The following is an 18087-nucleotide window of genomic DNA, read 5'->3' on the forward strand; positions in this document are numbered from 1 at the left end:
TTGTGGCATGTTATCAGAAACCCCCATTTTCTCCAAAAGAATCATTGGTGGCAGTGTGCCCAGAGGAGGGCAGCGTGGTGGGCTCTCAATTGCTGTCTGCCACCTTCTGCTGGTGTGGGATTCTCACAGTTAATTGCAGTATGCAGAAGGGGTGAGCATGAGGCAGCAAGCAATGGTAGGGCTGCACTGCTGACATGGCACAGGTTGCCCAAGGAGGCTGTGGATGCCCCATCCCTGCAGGCATTCAAGGCCAGGCTGGATGTGGCTCTGGGCAGCCTGGGCTGCTGGTTGGCGACCTGCACACAGCAGGGGTTGGAGCTGGATGAGCACTGTGCTCCTGTGCAACCCAGGCCACTCTGTGATTCTATGGCATCTGACAGCTTGTCCCTATTGCTCCTTCCTAACCCCATGGAGAGGGCTCTTCCCATTTCCACCCCATGCAGCCTCACACCAGCGCTCTCTTTGGGATGCTCTCATGTCCCAGCTGCCAGTTTGACACTTTCACAAGTTCTAGCTGTCACAGAGAAGCTCACATTCCATCTCCAGTTGCCTCCATTCCAGACTTGGCATCTCCTGTCATCGTTCTGGCAGCCCGGCTGGCTGAGGATTTGAGATCTGCAGCTCAACGACGTGCAAACGCCACCTCCCTGGCAGGAGGGCTGACAATCTCTGCATCAAACCCAAGCGAGAGAGTCCATGTGGAACTGGTCACAATCAGCCATTGGGAAAAGCTGATTTCAAGTCAAATAATAATGATAATAATAATTCCCATCTAAGAAGCGCTTGGAATGTGAACCATTTGGACTAAGTGGGAAGCCAAGCACAAAAAATGCAGTTTAAGAAGGCGAAAATGCTGTGGCAGTGCTATTTTAGTTTTGCTGCTTGGGTGCTTCTCTCTGGGGTCTCGTGCTGGGGGCACCCTTGGGTGCTGCTGGGGGCAGCCCCAGCCTCTCCCAGTGGCTGCCAACCTCAGCCATCAGCTGTTGGGCATTGCTGTGTAAATGAAGCCCATTTTCTTGCGGCTCATCGCCTCTCCTTCCAGGAAATGTGCATGGGGAGACCATGTGCAGCCTGCAACCCTGTTATGGGTGTGATAAAGGGGGTTTGGGGTTTAATAACAGGGGTTACGGGTTTGACAAGAGGGCTGATCCAGTGCATCCCAAAATTCAACCCAAGGCACCTGAGGTGAACCCACATCTGGGGTGTTGGAGGTCATTTTGGGGTCCAGATGGAGGAAATACATGATCTTATAAAGAAGCTAACCAGCTCCCCATATCCTAAAAAGATCCTAATCCTAAAATCTGGGCATCGGGGCTTAAAGATTTAACAATAATGTATGTAAAATGAGGAATTGCTGGAGGCACAAGTAGGGGCTGGAGGTTGGAAAGGGCTCAGGAGGGCAGAGGACCCCTAGGAGGGGGAAAATAGGGGATCCTGGGAGATGTGGGGGCAATAGAGGGAAGGCTTGGGGGGTGATGGGATGCAGGATGTGGTGTGGTTTCAGAGCGGAGCAATGGTGGGGATGGGGTGTGATAAGGTGCAGGAGTGTGATGGGAAGAAGGGGGTGAGGGGATGCAGGGGGTGTTATGGGGGTACAGGAGGGTGGGATGGGCTGCAGGGCTGCTTTGGGGGAAGGATGCCGCTGTGTGACGGGGCTGCAGGAAGCGGGGCGGGCGCATAGCGGGTGGTGGGGGTCGGTGTGGGGCAGTGGGAGGGAAATGGGGCAGGAGGAGGGGAAGGGCAGCCCAGAACGCAGCGGGGCTGCAGAAAACGGGGATCGCAGAGGAGAGGGGGCTCGGGGTGAGGAGAAGGGGAGGGGACAGGAGGGAGAGCAGCAGCAGAGGGAGGAGGAGGAGGAGGAGGAGGAAGTCGGGGCCGAGCCGCTTCCTGTAGGCAGAGGGATGAGCGCAGACAAAGCTGGGTGGGGACTCGCCGCTCCGGGCTGCTGCTGACCGCCCCTCTGCCTCCAGCCCGCATCCCTTCTCCATCCATCCCTCCATCCATCCCTCCATCCGTCCGTCCGTCCGACCGCCGCCGCCCCGCGGGGAGAGCCGGGGCAGCACCGCCCGCAGGTACGGGGAGAGCCGGGGGGCAACGGGAGCGGGGCTGGGGGGCAGCGGGCGCGCACGGAGCGCGCACATCTGGGCGATCCCATGGCAGCGCCATCCTTCGGGGCCCAAACCGCTCCCTGCTTATTGTCCCCCAAAAGGCGATCCTCCCACCCCGACCCCGGCTTGCATCACCCCGTCATTGCTCGCGTTGGATGCCCCGCGGGGACCCCGGCACCCCGCACAGCCCGTAGCCCCAACACGGATGGGTGCTGCAGGGCTGGTGCTGCCCCAGCGCTCAGCCCCCAGCAAAGCTCTACGGGGGCTGATCCTCACTTAATCAACTGATTTGCCATCACATGAACGGCTTTTTCTCGGGATGAATAAGACGTAGTGTTCTCCTTTTTATTTTTTTTTTCTCCCTCTCCCACCCCCTGCAAAGGGCTTTCCCTGCCCCAAATCCCTCTGGCTGGGATGGATCTGCCCCCGGCACGGCTTAAGGAGGGGGTATTTGGGGTGCCCCATCCCCACCTGCTGCCCCACCCCACCACCCCCATTCTCTCAATGGCTGGGATTTCAATAGGAGTTCGGATTTTCCCTGCTGTGGCCATGCAGCAGGAAGCAGCACAGATCGTGCAAGGTCGCAGGAAAAGTAACCATGGCAAAGGCACCGTGTGCCCAGGCAGCTCCCTGCTGTGCCCAGGGACTGGGGAGTCGTAGAATAGAATCATAAAAATGGTCCGAGGTCCCCTGTGCCAGAGGGAGAGGAATCCAGCCCCAAACTTCTTGCAGGAAAATGGATTTCTAACGAAGGAAAAACTTGCATCTCAGCTCCCCACTTATGAGTCTCTGATAAACTCAGGGTGTGCTGCCCCAATGGTAATGGGGGTGGGAGCATAGGGCAGCGTTGTGCCCCGTCGTCGTAGCCTTGTATGCAATGCTTGTGGCTTTGCCGTACCGTTTGTTTCCCACTGGACAGACCCCAAATCCCCATCGCACCGCCCGGGGTCGGGGCATGTCCCCTTGGCACCAGGCTGGACCCAGGCAGGGGGATTTTTCCTCCTAACTGGATTTCCCTCCATGCAGCTGGAAGCTGCGATGCTAATCCTCTTTTCTGCCATATGGCCGCTGGCTGGATTGAAATATGACTCAATTAATTATTGCCAGGAAAACCCCGGGGTGAAGTCTTCCTCCAGGAGGATGCTCAGAGGCGCTCCGGGCGTTGTTTTCCCACCCCATGCCACGGGCTATGGGGTCAGATTGTTTCCTTCCCACCCATTTTGGGGCTTTTCTTGCCATTTCCATCCCATTGCTCGCCTACCAGCAGCTCGCTGCCTTATGCCACCTGTGACACAAGCACGGCGATCTCCTCTCCGTCTGAATCCCAGCCCCAGGGGCTGGCATCGTGCTCCTTGGGGTCAGGGCACAGCATCCCAGAGCAATGCGGGTAGCACTGCTGGAGAAACCCAATGATGAGGATTGTTGCCAATCCCCAACCCAGCCAACACCTCCACCACCCAATGCTGGAGCTCAGTGCACAGCAACGTCTCCAACTTGGCACGGCCCGGCGCTGCCTTTCCCACCTGGCCCCACTGATGCACCCGCCTGGATTTTGCTGCTTTGGCCTCAAAACGGCGGCGGCCGAGGCATCACTTCTCCCTTTGAAAACCCGTGAGTCATGGGAGGAGGGAAGGCATCGCCGCGCACGCAGTTTCCATAGCAATTGGGACTGGAGAGGCGGCACCCAACCCGCGGCCCTACAAACGCCGCCTGGCCCCACCGGCGCTGCTGGAGGGCTATGGAGCCCAATCCCACACTGGATCCCGGGAGGGGTCATATCTGGGCCTCCCCATTTCCATTCTGGGGTTAGAAATCAGGGGACGGCTGTGGGAAAAGCATCGTTTTTGGCATGAGTTGTGTCAGTGCTCAGCGGGACGTCTCCTTTGCCTGGAGTGGGATCAGAGCGAGCGCTCATGGCACGCACAAGTGGGAGAGGCGAGCAAAGGAACCGGGGTGTGGGGTTAATTTTCTTGCTTCTCAGCCTCTTTTCTGGCTGTTTTATCCCTCTGGGTGGCAGCGGGGAGGGATGGCTGGGAAGGCAGCGGGGTGCTGCATCCCAGACCATGGGATGCCATGGGATTCTATGGGATGCCATGGGATGCAATGCGGAGTGTCCTTGCTACACGTGTGAAGGATGAGGTCTGAAATAATGCATCTCCTCCATTTCGTGCAGCCAAAATCATTTTTTTCCATATAGCAAGTAGAGAAAAAATAATAACCAAAAAAATCTCCTGAAATGGCATCGTACCAAACCTTACACCTCCCCACCTTGCTGCTTGTTGGTAACAGCGCTGACAGCTCTTGGGCAGCAGCAGCTGGGTGAGATGCAGGGAGTGGCAACCACAATGCATTTAAAGGGCACTGTGAAAGGACCTCTCCATCCCCAGCACCGTGCTTGGGGGCACTGATGATGGTCTGGGTGTGCTTCACCCAGGGACAGGAGCAGCACCGTGGTGTCTGTGCACGGTTTGATGCAACACACATTGTGCTCAGTGGATCAACTCCTTGAGCTGAGCTGCTGTCTTGATTTAACAGGCTTAGCGCCCTCCTTGCATGGGAAGGAAAGTTAGCTCCGTGCCTTCTGTAATGCTCCCTGGGAGCTGCTCTTCCTGGGTCTGTGAGAGGGCTGTAACTCAGCTTCTCCATGCCTTTGGAGCTCATCAAGCATCCTGAGCAACAAACACCATGCGATGGGAAAAATAAAACCCATCACAGCACAGGATATTCCCACTGCAGCTCCCGGCAGACCCCGCTGTGCTGCTGCCTCACCCCAGCGCGCTGCCCTGCACCGCTCCTGCTGCAGCATCCTCCCTCCTGGGGCTGCAAAGTTCCACCACAACAGAGCTGAGGGTGGAAGCCTTGCAGGGATATGAGCCACAAGCAGTTCTGCTCGAGGGAGTTGTGCTGGGAGGGAGCCTGGAGTTGAAGAATGGGATTAGCTCCTTGGTGCGGGCGCTTCCCCGGCTGGCACGTTGGGGAACACGCTGACAGTGCCTGGATGGATTCATGGCACTAATTATAGGGCTTGTCAGTGCTGTCGTGTCAGTGCTGCTGTGTTGGGAAAGCTGTGCTACTTCAGTGATGGGAATAGGGACAGATTCTGCAGTTGCATCATTCCCCATGTCTCAACCCATGTCCCATATCCCAACCAATATCCCATGTCCCAAACCATGTCCCGTGTTTCAGCCAATGACCCATGTCCCAACCAATATCCTGTGTCCCACGTCTCAATCCATGTCCCAACCAATAACCCATGTCCCAACCCATGTCCATGTTTTAGCCAATGTCCCATGTCCCATATCCCAACCAATATCCCGTGTCCCAACTCATATCCCACGTCCCAACTCACGTCCCATGCCCCAACCAATGTCCCATGTCCCAACCCATAGACATAGGGCCCCAAGGGCAGGCGGGGTGTTCCATGGCAGTTCCATGAATTGTGCTTCTTAGGCCATTCTCTGTCAGAAGTGAGACGTTCAGCCACATTTTTTGGTGGTTTTGTAGGGAATTAGCTGCAGCAAGAAGGAGGGAAGCGAGGTGCAGGATAGGGTGCTGCAGGTGGGTGCCTATACCCCATGGCACTGTAGGGTCTGGGTGCTTTCCTACACTCTGGGATCACTGCATCGCTGTTTCCAAACCTTCCTGCATCCTCTTGGAGAAACAGCAGCACATCTGAGCCCCCCCAGGCACAAAGCAACGGGAGAAATTCTCTGTCCCTGGATTTTGAGCTGGGTAGTGGTGTCTGTCCAAGGGTGTTATCTTGGGAATTGCCTTTGAGCAGCTTTGGGGAGTCCTGAAGCATGTCCTAAATGCACCAGGAGCTGCACAAAGCCCATCAGGTGAACCAGTTCCCTCTGTAGCTGCTTGGAGCGCAACTCATTACACTCCCTGCTCTTCCTTCTTATCTCATGGAGCCTCTCACCACCTCCAGACAGCATCTCTCACACAGAGCTGTGCTGGGTGTTGCTGTGACTGCACCCACTCGTTGGCTCCACACACACTTTGGGATGTCCATGCTCCCTCCTGGGGTCCCACTGGCCGTGCAAAACCCACCTCGCTGTCATATTTCTGAGCTGGAGGCTTTGACTCTACAGGATGCTCTGCTGGCACGTTGTGCCTTGTTTTATGGTTAACACTGGCTCCCAGTGCTCCTCCCTGCCTGGCTCTTGGCTTTGACCCGTTTTGACTGGAGCCGGATGGGGAGAGTGGGGGGATGCAACACCTCAGAGGTCACCGTCCACAAGAAACACGGAGACGTGGCACTGAGATACGTGGTGGGGTGGCTTGAGCTTGGGCTTGGAGATCTTGGGGGTCTTTTCCAACCTGAATGGTTCAATGAGAGGAATGGGCTGTTCTGTGAATGGATGTCAGGCCAAAGGGTAAATGATGGCGGTGCTGGGATGCTGTGCTATGGCAAGGAACTCCAACTGAGATTTTGGCTTCTGCTAGGCTGGGATGCTTTGGCCCAAGAGCAGGTGGCCATGGGAAGAGCTGCCCAAGGATCTGCCCCTTCATTTTCATGGAATCATAAACTGGATGGCTTTGGAATGGACCTCAAAAATGTCCTCTCCAGTGCAGAATATTCAGTGTTTCTATGATTCAGTGATTTAGGCTGGACTTTTCTGGTCCATCCACCGTGAGTTCCAGGATCATGCCAACAGCCACTTTCCTTTTGTGGCAAGGGAAACCTGTCCAAGTCTTCTCCACACAGCTCTGGGGGCTCCTCCCCCCTTGTTTGGGGTCCTTTGGGGCCAGCAGCCCTCCACAACCTGTCAAAAATACTCAGAGCTCTTCCCATCAGCTCTAGGATTGTATCTGCACCTGGAGGAGCTCTTCTCTTACTGGAAAGGCTTGAGCATTGGCAGGGTCCTGTGTGAGCCCATGGCCTGGGTAGGACCTATGAAGGGCTGGTGGCCTCAGGACCTGTGTCCCAGCATGCCCCAAGGACAGCATTTCCAAAGGGCTTTATGTTCAATTATTTAATGCTGGCCTGTCTGTGCTCCATCCATTGTATTTTTAATGCTGTGATGGTGTTTGTGCGGTGCTCAGAGTGCTGGTACCATCAAAATACGTTGCATTATTTATCAGCTGATTTAATATAATTGCTGCTCAGTCTGGCATCCTCACCAGGGGCTGGATCCATGTCTGCTGCTTCCTGGCTGATGCCGGAGGGGGAACGCAGCCACCCCCAGGAGGCACAGACAGCAAATGAGGGACATGCTGATGGGTTTTGAGCCTGTATCTGAGCCCTGTGTAAATGCTCCCATCAATGGCTCCCATCAAAAACTTAATCTGGCTTGGAAGGGATGCTGCTCCTTCATCCTACATGTAGCTGAAGCCCAGCTTCCAAAAGAGCAGCTGGCTTCAGTGGTTTCTGCAGCTCAGGCTGGCAGCGATACAGGGAGCAGCAGCAAGACGGATGCTGAGGAGCCAGTGGGCAGGGAAAGATGAAATGCACTGGCTGCAGGTTGTTCTGAGTGGCTGAGGAGAGGGGGGTGGGCATGGGTGGAATAACTGAGGCATGTGGGGTGTGCAGCACGGCCAGGGTGAGAGCTGTGGGTCCCATCCAGTCATGCATTTGTCATGTGTCTTCATCCCCACTGCAGCGTGGGATGGAAGGATGGATGGAAGGAGGGAGTGGAGGAGGGAGAAAGAGAGGGAGGGATGGATGGATGGATGGATGGATGGATGGATGGATGGATGGATGGATGGATGGATGGATGGATGGATGGATGGAGGGACAGATGGAGGGATGGATGGATGGATGGATGGATGGATGGATGGATGGATGGATGGATGGATGGATGGAGGGACGGATGGAGGGATGGATGGATGGATGGATGGATGGATGGATGGATGGATGGATGGATGGATGGATGGATGGATGGGTGGATGGATGGATGGAGGAAGGGATAGAGGGATAGTGGAATGGGTGGATGGAGGGATGGAGGGATGGAGGAATGGAGGGATGGATGGATGGGTGGGTGGGTGGGTGGATGGATGGATGGATGGATGGATGGATGGATGGATGGATGGAGGGATGGATGGGTGGATGGAGGGATGGATGGGTGGATGGAGAGATGGATGGATGGATGGATGGAGGGATGGATGGGTGGATGGAGGGATGGATGGGTGGATGGAGAGATGGATGGAGGGATCGAGTGATAGTGGAACGGATGGATGGATGGATGGATGGATGGAGGGAGGGAGGGAGGGAGGGACAGATGGAGGGAGGGACGGATGGAGGGAGGGACGGATGGAGGGATGGAGGGATGGAGGGATGGATGGATGGATGGATGGAGGGACGGATGGAGGGAGGGAGGGAGAGATGGAGGGAGGGACAGATGGAGGGATGGAGGGATGGAGGGAGGGATGAATGGGTGGATGGATGGATAGATGGATGGATGGAGGGATGGATGGATGGAGGAATGGAGGAATGGAGGGATGGAGGGATGGAGGGATGGAGAGATGGAATGATGGATGGGTGGATGGATGGATGGAGGGATCGAGGGATAGTGGAATGGATGGATGGATGGATGAATGGATGGATGGATGGATGGATGGATGGATGGATGGATGGATGGAGGAGGAGTAGAGGGATGGAAAGAGGGGTGGATGGATGGATGAAGAGATCGATGATGGACAAATGGAGGGATGAAGGGATAATGGACAGATGAATGGATGGATGATAGATAAGTGAATGATGGAGGGAAGGATGGAGGTACGAATAGATGATGGAGGGAAGGATGGATGACAGACAGAGGGGTGACAGATGAAAGGGCAAGCTGTGTAGGAAGTGCCACCTTGCACTGCTTTACTCAGAGTTTCACATATATTCTTTGCCTTTGCATTTTTCCTTTACTTTTTTACAACGCTTTGTATTGCAATTGCGAAACCACCGCCCCAGCAAGTCGCTCCTGGGTGGTTTTCTTCTTCTGTCTGCGCAATAACAGTGCTTGCTAAGTATGTGTCACTTCACGACGCAGCAAGAACGATGTTTGGTGTCACATGCAGTGCATTGACTCAGCAGGAAGCGTGGCAGGAACGCGGCGGTGGCGGCTCGGCGTTTCCGGCAGATTATTGTCAATAAGACTGTGAGAAAAACCGGGTATCAACAAAGGAGAAAATGCTCCGTGTGCTTTTCAAGGGGAAAGCAGGCTGGGGCAGGGAGTGGGGCTCTGTGGGAAAATCAAGATGCTGCATCTCGGGGCTGATGGATGAGCTGAGACCCAAAACCTTTGCCCCAGGAGCTCCTGCTCCAGCTGAGCCCCCTGCTTGCATCAGAAGGGACCCAGGTGTGCAGGCTGCCCTGTAATCACTTTCTGCTTTCGCCTCCAGGCTGCAGCAAGCAGATCCCAGCAGAAGTGCTGTGGAACGGAGGCAATGTGGGTCAGACGAGGAGCAGCAGCAGCCGCCGCCTGCTTCTGGCTCATCAGCCCCGCTGACCCCATTTGCAGCACCACTTGTCCATGGGAAACTGCTCCGTGTGCTCCATGGGTTGTAATGCAATCAATCATCGTTCAGCATCACAGATCATAAAAGCACGGGGACCCATTTTTCCTGTTTTCCTTTCTTCCCCCTTCAATTGGAAACCTGCTAAAATCACCCACGTTCCACCCTGATCCTCCTCTTGCTGCTTAGGATCCGGCCATCAGCAAACTCTTTAGCAGCTATCTTGCATTTGCAGGTCAGCCATAGAGAGATTTACCCTGCAGCTCATACACCAAACGTAGCAAATCTCAGCTACCTCCAAGGGGTGCTCAGCTCAAAGGCATCTGCTTGCAGTGCTGGGGATGCTTAAAAAAAAGAGAGGTGAAAGACAGGGGAGGAAGAAAAGAGGAGAGAGAAGGGGGGAAGAAAAGAGGAGAGAGAAGATAAGAGGTAAAAAAGACAAAAAAGGAAGGAAAATGGGAAAAAGAAAAAAAATTGTGAAAAAGAGAGAGAAAAGAAAGGAATAAGAAAATAAAAGAGAGAAGGAAAGGAAAAAGGGCAAACCACCTCCATCCTCCTGCCTTGATAGTGATGGAGCAGGGATGGGGGAGGATCAGTGCTCAGCAGCACTGGGGCTTTGCTCCACCATGCAGGATAGATTGTGACCTGTTTGATGTATTTGAAGCTTGAAATAGTTCCTTATGAGTAATGTGGTTCAGGTGCTTATCACTAATTAATTAATTCTTTCATAGCGTGGATACCTAATTAAAGCAGTCTAAGGTAATTCCGGAGGGGTCTGAAGCTGAAGGGATGGTTAATGGGGCTGTTTCTGTGCTGATGCAACCCTTGGGGCAATTCCCAGTGGCTGGAAGGGTTTATTAGGTTCTGTGTGGTTGTTACTTAAAATAAAATTCCAATAAAGGTTTGATTTGGGTGAAGTCATCAGAGACAGCAGCAAGGCTCCCACGGCACAGCTGGGCTTCTCTGGGCAAAAAGGAGATGGAAAAAGGCACAAGTTTGTGTCATGGCACCCCAGGTCCTCATTCCAAGCCTTGTTTTGCACCTCCTGTTAACACCTGTGTCTTGATGCTGGGAAATACTTGAAAGCCACAAGGGGTTGGAAGCTGGGATTTCTGAGCAAGCTGACTTTATTTTAAGGTCAGCTTGAATTCTTTCGCTGATGGCGTCAGGAAGTGAAAGAACCAAGAACTCGATGATGTGATGCCTGCTCTAATGAATGAGTGATGTGAGTTTTCTAGCGGTCTCCCCATAGTAGAAATGAACCTTTGAAGTGAGGGGTTCTGATGTCTCCTGTTCCTAAAGAAGACCAGACAGGCCAGGAACCCATGGGTCAGGCAGTGGCCAGGCTGTGGGATGCACTGGATAATGCTGGAGTTAAAACAGAACCTTCTGCCAGGGGAAGGAGGCTCATAGAGTGGTCTGGGTTGGAAGGGACCCTTAAAGACCATCTGGTCCCATTCCTCTGCAGTGTGCAGGGACACCCACAGCTGCATCGGTGCTCAGAGCCCCATCCAGCCTGACCATCTCTCAGGGCAACCCGTGTCAGTGCCTCACTGCCCTTATTGCAAGCAACTTTTTCCTTATGTCCAGTCTAAATCTCCCCTAAAATTAAATCATAAAATCACAGAATGGCCCAGGTTGGAAGGGACCTCAAGGATCACGAAGCTCCAACCCCCCTGTGCCATGCAGGGCCACCAACCTCCCCATTTCACAGCAGCCCAGGCTGCCCAGGGCCCCATCCAACCTGGCCTTCAACACCTCCAGGGATGGACGGGGCATCACAGCCTCTCTGGGCAGCTGTTCCAGCACCTCACCACTCTCACAGCACACAACTTCCCCCTCACATCCAACCTCCATCTGCCCTCCCTCCACTTCAAACCATTTCCCCTTGTCCTGCTGCCATCTCCCCTTTCCAAGAGCTGACTCCCCTCCTGTCTGCAGGCTCCCTTTAGGTACTGCAGGCTGCACTGAGCTCACCCCGCAGCCTTCTTTTCTCCATGCTGAACAAGCCCAGCTCCCTCAGCCTGTCTTTGTAGTGCAGGTGCTGCAGCCCCCTGCTCATCTTTGTGGCTCCTCTGGACCCTCTCCAACAGCTCCCTGCCTTTCCTGTACTGGGGGCTCCAGACCTGCACACAGCACTGCAGCTGGGGCCTCACAAGAGCAGAGCAGAGGGGGACAATCACCTCCTGTCCCTGCTGCCACCCTCTGCTGATGGAAAAATAAGAGGCTGCTCAGCTGAGATGGGTGGGTGATGCAAAGCTCAGGCTCAACCATCACTCCCCCAAGTCTGTGAGCGACCCAGGGGGGAGAAATCCAGTCGTGTGACCCTGTGAAGATGTCCGCTGATGGGACACACGTGTCACCTTGGGGCAAGGCCAGGAGAAGCTGTTGCTTTGCAGCTGGGGCACTGCTGTTTTTTCCGTGCAGCGTTGGATGTTTTTAGGGAGTTTCCAAAGCTGTGTGTTCTTTTCTCAGGCCAGCTGCATAACAATAAAACACAAGCATAAAAATAAAATGCCAGGAGCAGAGAGCGTTCCTTACCTCTTTTGGACTCTCTTTACCCCCATATATAAAGGATAGAGGCCAATGGCTGCTTGCAGAGGTGGGAACTGGATGGTCTTCAGGGCTCCTTCCAACCCAAGCCATTCTCTGGTTCTACAGTTCCATGATTTATGCTGTGCTGGCTTTTTTCCCCCCCCAAACACAGTGTGTTTCCTTTTCCTGGCAGCTCCTGGGGCTCTCTCCTGCTCTGGGAAACGTCCCTTCACCCTCATCATTTCTTAAGAAAATAATACAAAAAAAAAAAACAAACATAAAAGAGAATAAAAGGAAGTTGAGGTTGCTTTCAGTTTGCCTTCTCTTTTCAACTGTTAGGGCACATGAGAGAAAACAACCTGAGATTCTCACTTCTGTGTGCCATCCAAAGGTGAAAGGGAAGGCTCTTGAGCAGGGCTCCCAAAATGCTTGGGGATGGTCTGCCCTATGTCTGGTTCATGTCTGCATGCAACCCTGTGCTCTGCTTTGGAGGAGCCTTTCCTGAGCTGCCAGGGATGGGATGCACTGCTGTCCTGCACCACTACCTCCATGTATACTCTATGTAGGAGATTGTGGTTTTGTGGTCATGAATGGATGGATCAGAGCATTGCTCCCCACACAGACACATCCAACAGTGGGCTCTTCATCCCGTGCACTGATTTCAGAGGAGAAAACTCATTGGGAACCTCCCTCCATGTACCAATTTTGGAGGACAAAACTCATTGGGAACCTCCCTGCTGTGCCTCACCCCATGGGATGTGCATCACTTGATGCTGGCTCCGCTTTTGGGGTGAAATGCAGTAGCATGGGGCCACGCAGGGCTCCATGAGTCATAAAATTAGACTCATTTGAATTGGAATGGACATTTAAAGGTCATCTGGTCCAACTCCCATTCAGTGGACAGGGGGCAGTGGGTTCTCTTCCCCCTCCATTCCAGTGATGGGAGCTCAGTTGGCACCAAACCCTGGGTATGGACACACTGATGGCATCAGGGCTGGCCCCTCACTTGTCACAACTCGTGTCTATCTGCTACCGGTGTGATAACGAAGCTGTTGCCATGGAAACAGGTTCATTTTCACCCTTTAATTTCTTTCTTACCTTGCTGTTGTGCCTCTGACCCATGAGCTGCCGTTTGGTGATTTCCATGCCACGCTGGGCACTGGGCAATAAAACGTAGGTTGGGAAAGGGAATGCAGTTTTCTGCTCTTTTCTTTCTGCCTGTAGTGTTTTTACAGCTTTCTATGTATATTTAGTCATTATTTTTTCAATGGAGCAGCCTGTTTTTAGAGTCGACCTTTAGCACAACTAAGAACTATGGAGATGATTCTATTAGGCTGAATAGAACCCCCTTTAAAGGGATGCCAAAGTGCCTGTGACAGGTCTCTGGGCTCAGACATTTCACTGCTGGGTTTTGCTCACTGATGCTATGGTTGGGTCACCTTCCCTGGAGGAGCTCAAGAAACGTGTAGATGTAGCACTAGAATCATAGAATCATAGAATCACCACGGTTGGAAAAGACCTAAAAGATCATCCAGTCCAACCGTTCACCGATTCCCAACAGCTCCCACTCAAGGTGAATGGTTTAGTGGGCAACATTGGTGGTAGGTGGGCGGTTGGACCAGATGATCTGAGAGGTCTTTTCCAACCTGAATGATTCTGTGATTGTACGATTCTGTTCCAAAAAAGCACTGAGTTTCCCAAGGGGCTCTGCTTAATGGAGGATGACTGATGTATTCGAATGTTTTCTCCTTTCCCCAGTCAGAAGAGATCCCAAAAATTGGGATCTTCTCCTGTCACTTGGGCTTAATCTCAAGTTGATATGGGAGGAGAAAGGAATTCTTCTCAGTGCTTAAAAAGCAGCACTTTAGTAGCAAGTATTGAGTTTGAATACCTTAAATTGGTGACTTTCACTGCAGAATGGGCTGTCTGAGAGCACATTTTGCATTGGGTTGGGTCTCAAAGGCAGCATCATCCTTGCTTGGGACACCAGCAGCTTTGCGAAACATAGAATCACAGCATCATTCAGGTTGGAAAAGACCTCTAAGATCCCCAAGCCCAACCCCAGCCCATCCCACCGTGCCCACATCCCTCAGTGCCACATCTCCACAGCTCTGGAACACCTCTGGGATGGTGACCCCACCACTGCTGGGCTGCTGTCAGCTCTTATGGAGAAGAAATTCTGCAGTGCTGTGCAGTGAATAGCCCACAGCCCCTCTGCACAGTGCCCAAGCATCAAATCAGCCCCAGAGCCTGAGCTGTAATCACAGCCCAGAGCCTGAAAGAGACAATATCCAGGTCCTGTACACCATAAACATCATTAGCATGGAAATCAAACACCATCCTTACTCATTAACCTGCGGTCTGCAAGACAGGAATCCTATTATCCAGACGCACTGCACTGCAGACGTGCGGTGGCTTCTCTGTCCCCATGCGGTGCCATGGAGCCCATAGCTCTGTGCCACTGCTTGCAAGAGGTACAGAGCCCTTAGGGCAAAGAGGGCTTAGGGAATTCCTGCTGATTCTGCTGGAAAACAGCCAGGGCACCGCTTGCCAGCAGCCCTCAGATATTTGCCTGCTGACCTGAAACCTCTTCCTGTGCTCAAAGTCTCACCGCACGCTGAGAGTCACTGCGGTCTGTCCCCAGCGAGCTGCTGGGAGGCGGAAGGAAGCCCTGAGCCCTGGGGCCGGAAAGAAAGGTATCACTGCAGCCATCTGAGCAGGTTGGTTTTTAATTCCTCTCCATTTCCCTCTTTCTGTAAAGGTGTCGAACGCCGAAGTGGAGCAGCTGTTGCCCTAAGGACAGCCAGCACCAGTGAGACCCAGCTTTGGTAAAGCAATGCTGCCCACATCGAGCACTGGGTGCTGGGAGGGAGGGTGGTGCTGGATGCCTGCCTGGGGCTTCCAGAGAGTAGAGGATGTAGTGTTTATGTGGTATATACATTACATGGCATGTAGTTTATATAAGGTATATGGGGTATATAGGGCATATGAGTTACATGGGGTATAGACTGTGAAGCTGGCATGGCCACCCTGAGCATCCCTTGTCCATCTGGGGTGGAAATCTTGAGCAGTAGGAAACTCCTGCATCCTGTTTGGCATCTGACAGCTGGAGCTGGCAGCAGGGGTGGAGCAAAGCTACACATCCATCCCACAACACCTATGGCCGCCCCAAATGCCCCTGCTACCCCAAAAGCCACTGGTCCAGAGGGCAGGTGGCTGAGGGAGGCAGATGCAGCCCCATTTCCTTCTGCTTTGTTGCACTGCAGCCTTTCTTGTAATGCCCCAGCATCCCCTAAGCCTGGCTAATGGGGGCATGCATCCAGCAGCAATGCCCTCGGAGGATAGTGGCTTTCTGCCCTTGCTCAAATGCAAAGCTGGTCTGCATCTCCTCCCCTCACACCCATACTCATATGGCCCAGCTCTAACACCTCCACGCCCCAAATACAGCCCCACCAAACTGCTTTTGGGATTTCAGGGATTCCAGGCTCTGTGTTGAGCCCCCATCCCCATTCCTGCCTGCTGCCCGACCGGGGTGTGCCCGGCGTGCCGATGGCCAGCAACAACACCGCGAGCATAGCGCAGGCACGCAAGCTGGTGGAGCAGCTGAAGATGGAGGCCAACATCGACAGGATAAAGGTGATGCAGTCGGGGACTCGTTGGGCACGTAGAGGGATGCTGTGAGGGTAGGTGCTGGTCAGAATGATATTGCAGGAGCCATCGGATGTGGTGGCAGAATGTGGTGGGTATGGAGGACGTCTGTCCCGGTGGCACCATGGCCATCCCGTGGTCGTCTCGTTAGCCATGGGAGGTGATTTCCTGGAGAAGTTCCCATGGGGTGGGATGTTCCATCCCCACAGTGGGGTGTTGTGTCCCTATGGTGGAATGGCTGAGGGACATGGCTGAGTGGGAGTGGTGGTGAGGGGTCAGGTTGGACTAGATGATCTTAGCAGTCTTCTCCAACCTCAGTGATTCTCTGCTGCTATTCTGTGATTCAAGGCGGGATGTCCCATCCCCAAGGCAGCGTGCCTCATCCCCCAAGGCAGGATGTCCCCCATGCCACCTGTCCCCAACACATGGCTCCTTCTCTGCAGGTGTCCAAGGCAGCGGCAGACCTGATGGCATACTGCGAAGCTCACGCCAAGGAGGACCCCCTATTGACCCCCGTCCCGGCTTCAGAAAACCCCTTTAGAGAGAAGAAGTTCTTCTGTGTGATCCTGTAAAGCCTCAAGGAGCCTGACGGGCACTCAGGCCACCCTGAACACTGATGTAGAGTTTTTAGGAACGGGGACGACCTGCTAGTCCACAGAATTTAAACAAAAATAAGTAAAATACAAGGCCTGGAAGCTACAGAGATGTGCATGTTTAAAGAATCTGGCCGCCTTTGGGGGATATAAGATGATCCGCATTGCGAGGCAAAAGATCTGAAGTCTGTAGAGTTGCCTAGAAAGAAAAAAAAAAAAAAAAGGAAAAAAAAAAGGAAAAAAAAAAAGATTATTCATGTAAAGAATAAATTCGTGTCACTTTTCAGCTCACAAAATCGTTTGATTGTTCCGTATTTAAAGCACCAGAGCGGTGCTGAGCAAAAGTAACCGCTAAGGATGTGCATAACCTTCTTGGAATGATGTTGTTGGTTCCTTTCCAAGTACAGTTTTTTATTTAAGCTGCTGGATCTATAGCTAGATGGCTGTGATGTTACTCGGTGTTCGGTCTCGTGCTTTCCCATTCCCCGCTTCCCGTCTTGTGCCTGGTGGCTTTGCCCCGCGGTGAATGGTGTTGTGCTCGCTGCTTCGCGCTCTGTGACGGCTTTTGGTTGTAGTGCATGGATGGGGTTTGGTCTCTGCTCGCCCGCTGTGGGTTTTCTGTTCTGTCTGACAGCACAGGCCGGCGGGAGATGCTGCGGGATGTGATGTTGGAGGTGATGCCAGTGGCAAAGCTGACCCCCGCAGCGCCTCCCGACACGGCTGCAGACCCCAAAAACAGTGCTGGCCTCTTTTTCCTAGGTCCGTTCCTTTGTCCCACACATCTGTGCCTCTTCCCTGCTCCCTGCCCGGCTCTTCCTGCCCGTCCTCATGCCCACTCCCCCCCAGTGACGGGAGAGTGCCAGCATGATGATGCCCAGAGCACCCCGCTCCTGCAGTGCCTGATGCTGTGTTTACACACAGTCCTGTGCCAGGGTGATGGCTCATTCCCACGTCCAACATCACCCAAAATCAGAGTTTTGAGGGAAACATGCCCCCTTTTGGGGCTGTCAGATGCTCGTGAGGACATGGCTTGCCAGGAGCCCCCAGGACACTCCAATGCTCCACACCCAGCAGTAGCACCGGGATCCCATAAGGTACTCTGGGCTCTGCATTAACCCCATCAAATCATAGACTCATTAAGGTTGGAAAAGACCTCTAAGATCATGAAGCCCAACCGCCAACCCGCCACCACCGTGCCCACTAAGCCACGTCCCCATCAGCCCCAAACCACAGCTACCCAAGAGGGCAATAGTCTTTAGGTACCTTTCTGAGAATCTTTCTAGCCCGTTTCAAGTGCATTTTGGGTTTTCTACCTTTTCATACTCTTTTTCTAGCTCCGGTTGGCAGTGGGATGGCGCGCCCGGGGCCGGCCCCGCTCGTGGTGTTCCCGGGCCGTGTAAATACCCCCAACCCTTTGTCTTGGTCGTTGTGATGCCAAATTTCCGCTGAGCGCTGCCATGGTTTGTAAGAAGTTTTTTAATGACTCATATCTTTTACAACAGGAATTCTTAATACATCAACAAAGAGTAATGCGGCCGTGTTCGCACTGCTCGTTTCCCCATGCAAAAGCCCTCAGCTGCCTCCATCCCAGGCATGGAAGGGAAAATCCATGGAGCATCGGTGTGGGATTTGCCCTTCGCCCATTGGTGTGGGCTGTGGGGGAAGGCAGTGCGGGGAGGTCGGCGTCGCGGTGTTGCGCATCCCCATCCCGCGTGGTCTGTGTAATCGTTGGAAATAAAGTTGGGATTTGT

General features: G+C 53.5%; 1 protein-coding gene across 1 annotated transcript; it reads left to right on the forward strand.

The window, feature by feature from the left end:
* Positions 1-1839: 1839 nt before the first annotated feature.
* On the forward strand, positions 1840-16589 carry GNG2 (G protein subunit gamma 2). Its single transcript, XM_048949235.1, has 4 exons — positions 1840-2072; positions 14857-14923; positions 15571-15731; positions 16187-16589. The coding sequence occupies exons 3-4, from the start codon at positions 15645-15647 to the stop codon at positions 16313-16315; spliced, it is 216 nt and encodes a 71-aa protein (XP_048805192.1). The 5' UTR covers positions 1840-2072; positions 14857-14923; positions 15571-15644; the 3' UTR covers positions 16316-16589.
* Positions 16590-18087: the final 1498 nt, after the last annotated feature.

Source organism: Lagopus muta, chromosome 6, assembly GCF_023343835.1.
Source record: "Lagopus muta isolate bLagMut1 chromosome 6, bLagMut1 primary, whole genome shotgun sequence".
NCBI classification, from domain to species: domain Eukaryota; kingdom Metazoa; phylum Chordata; class Aves; order Galliformes; family Phasianidae; genus Lagopus; species Lagopus muta.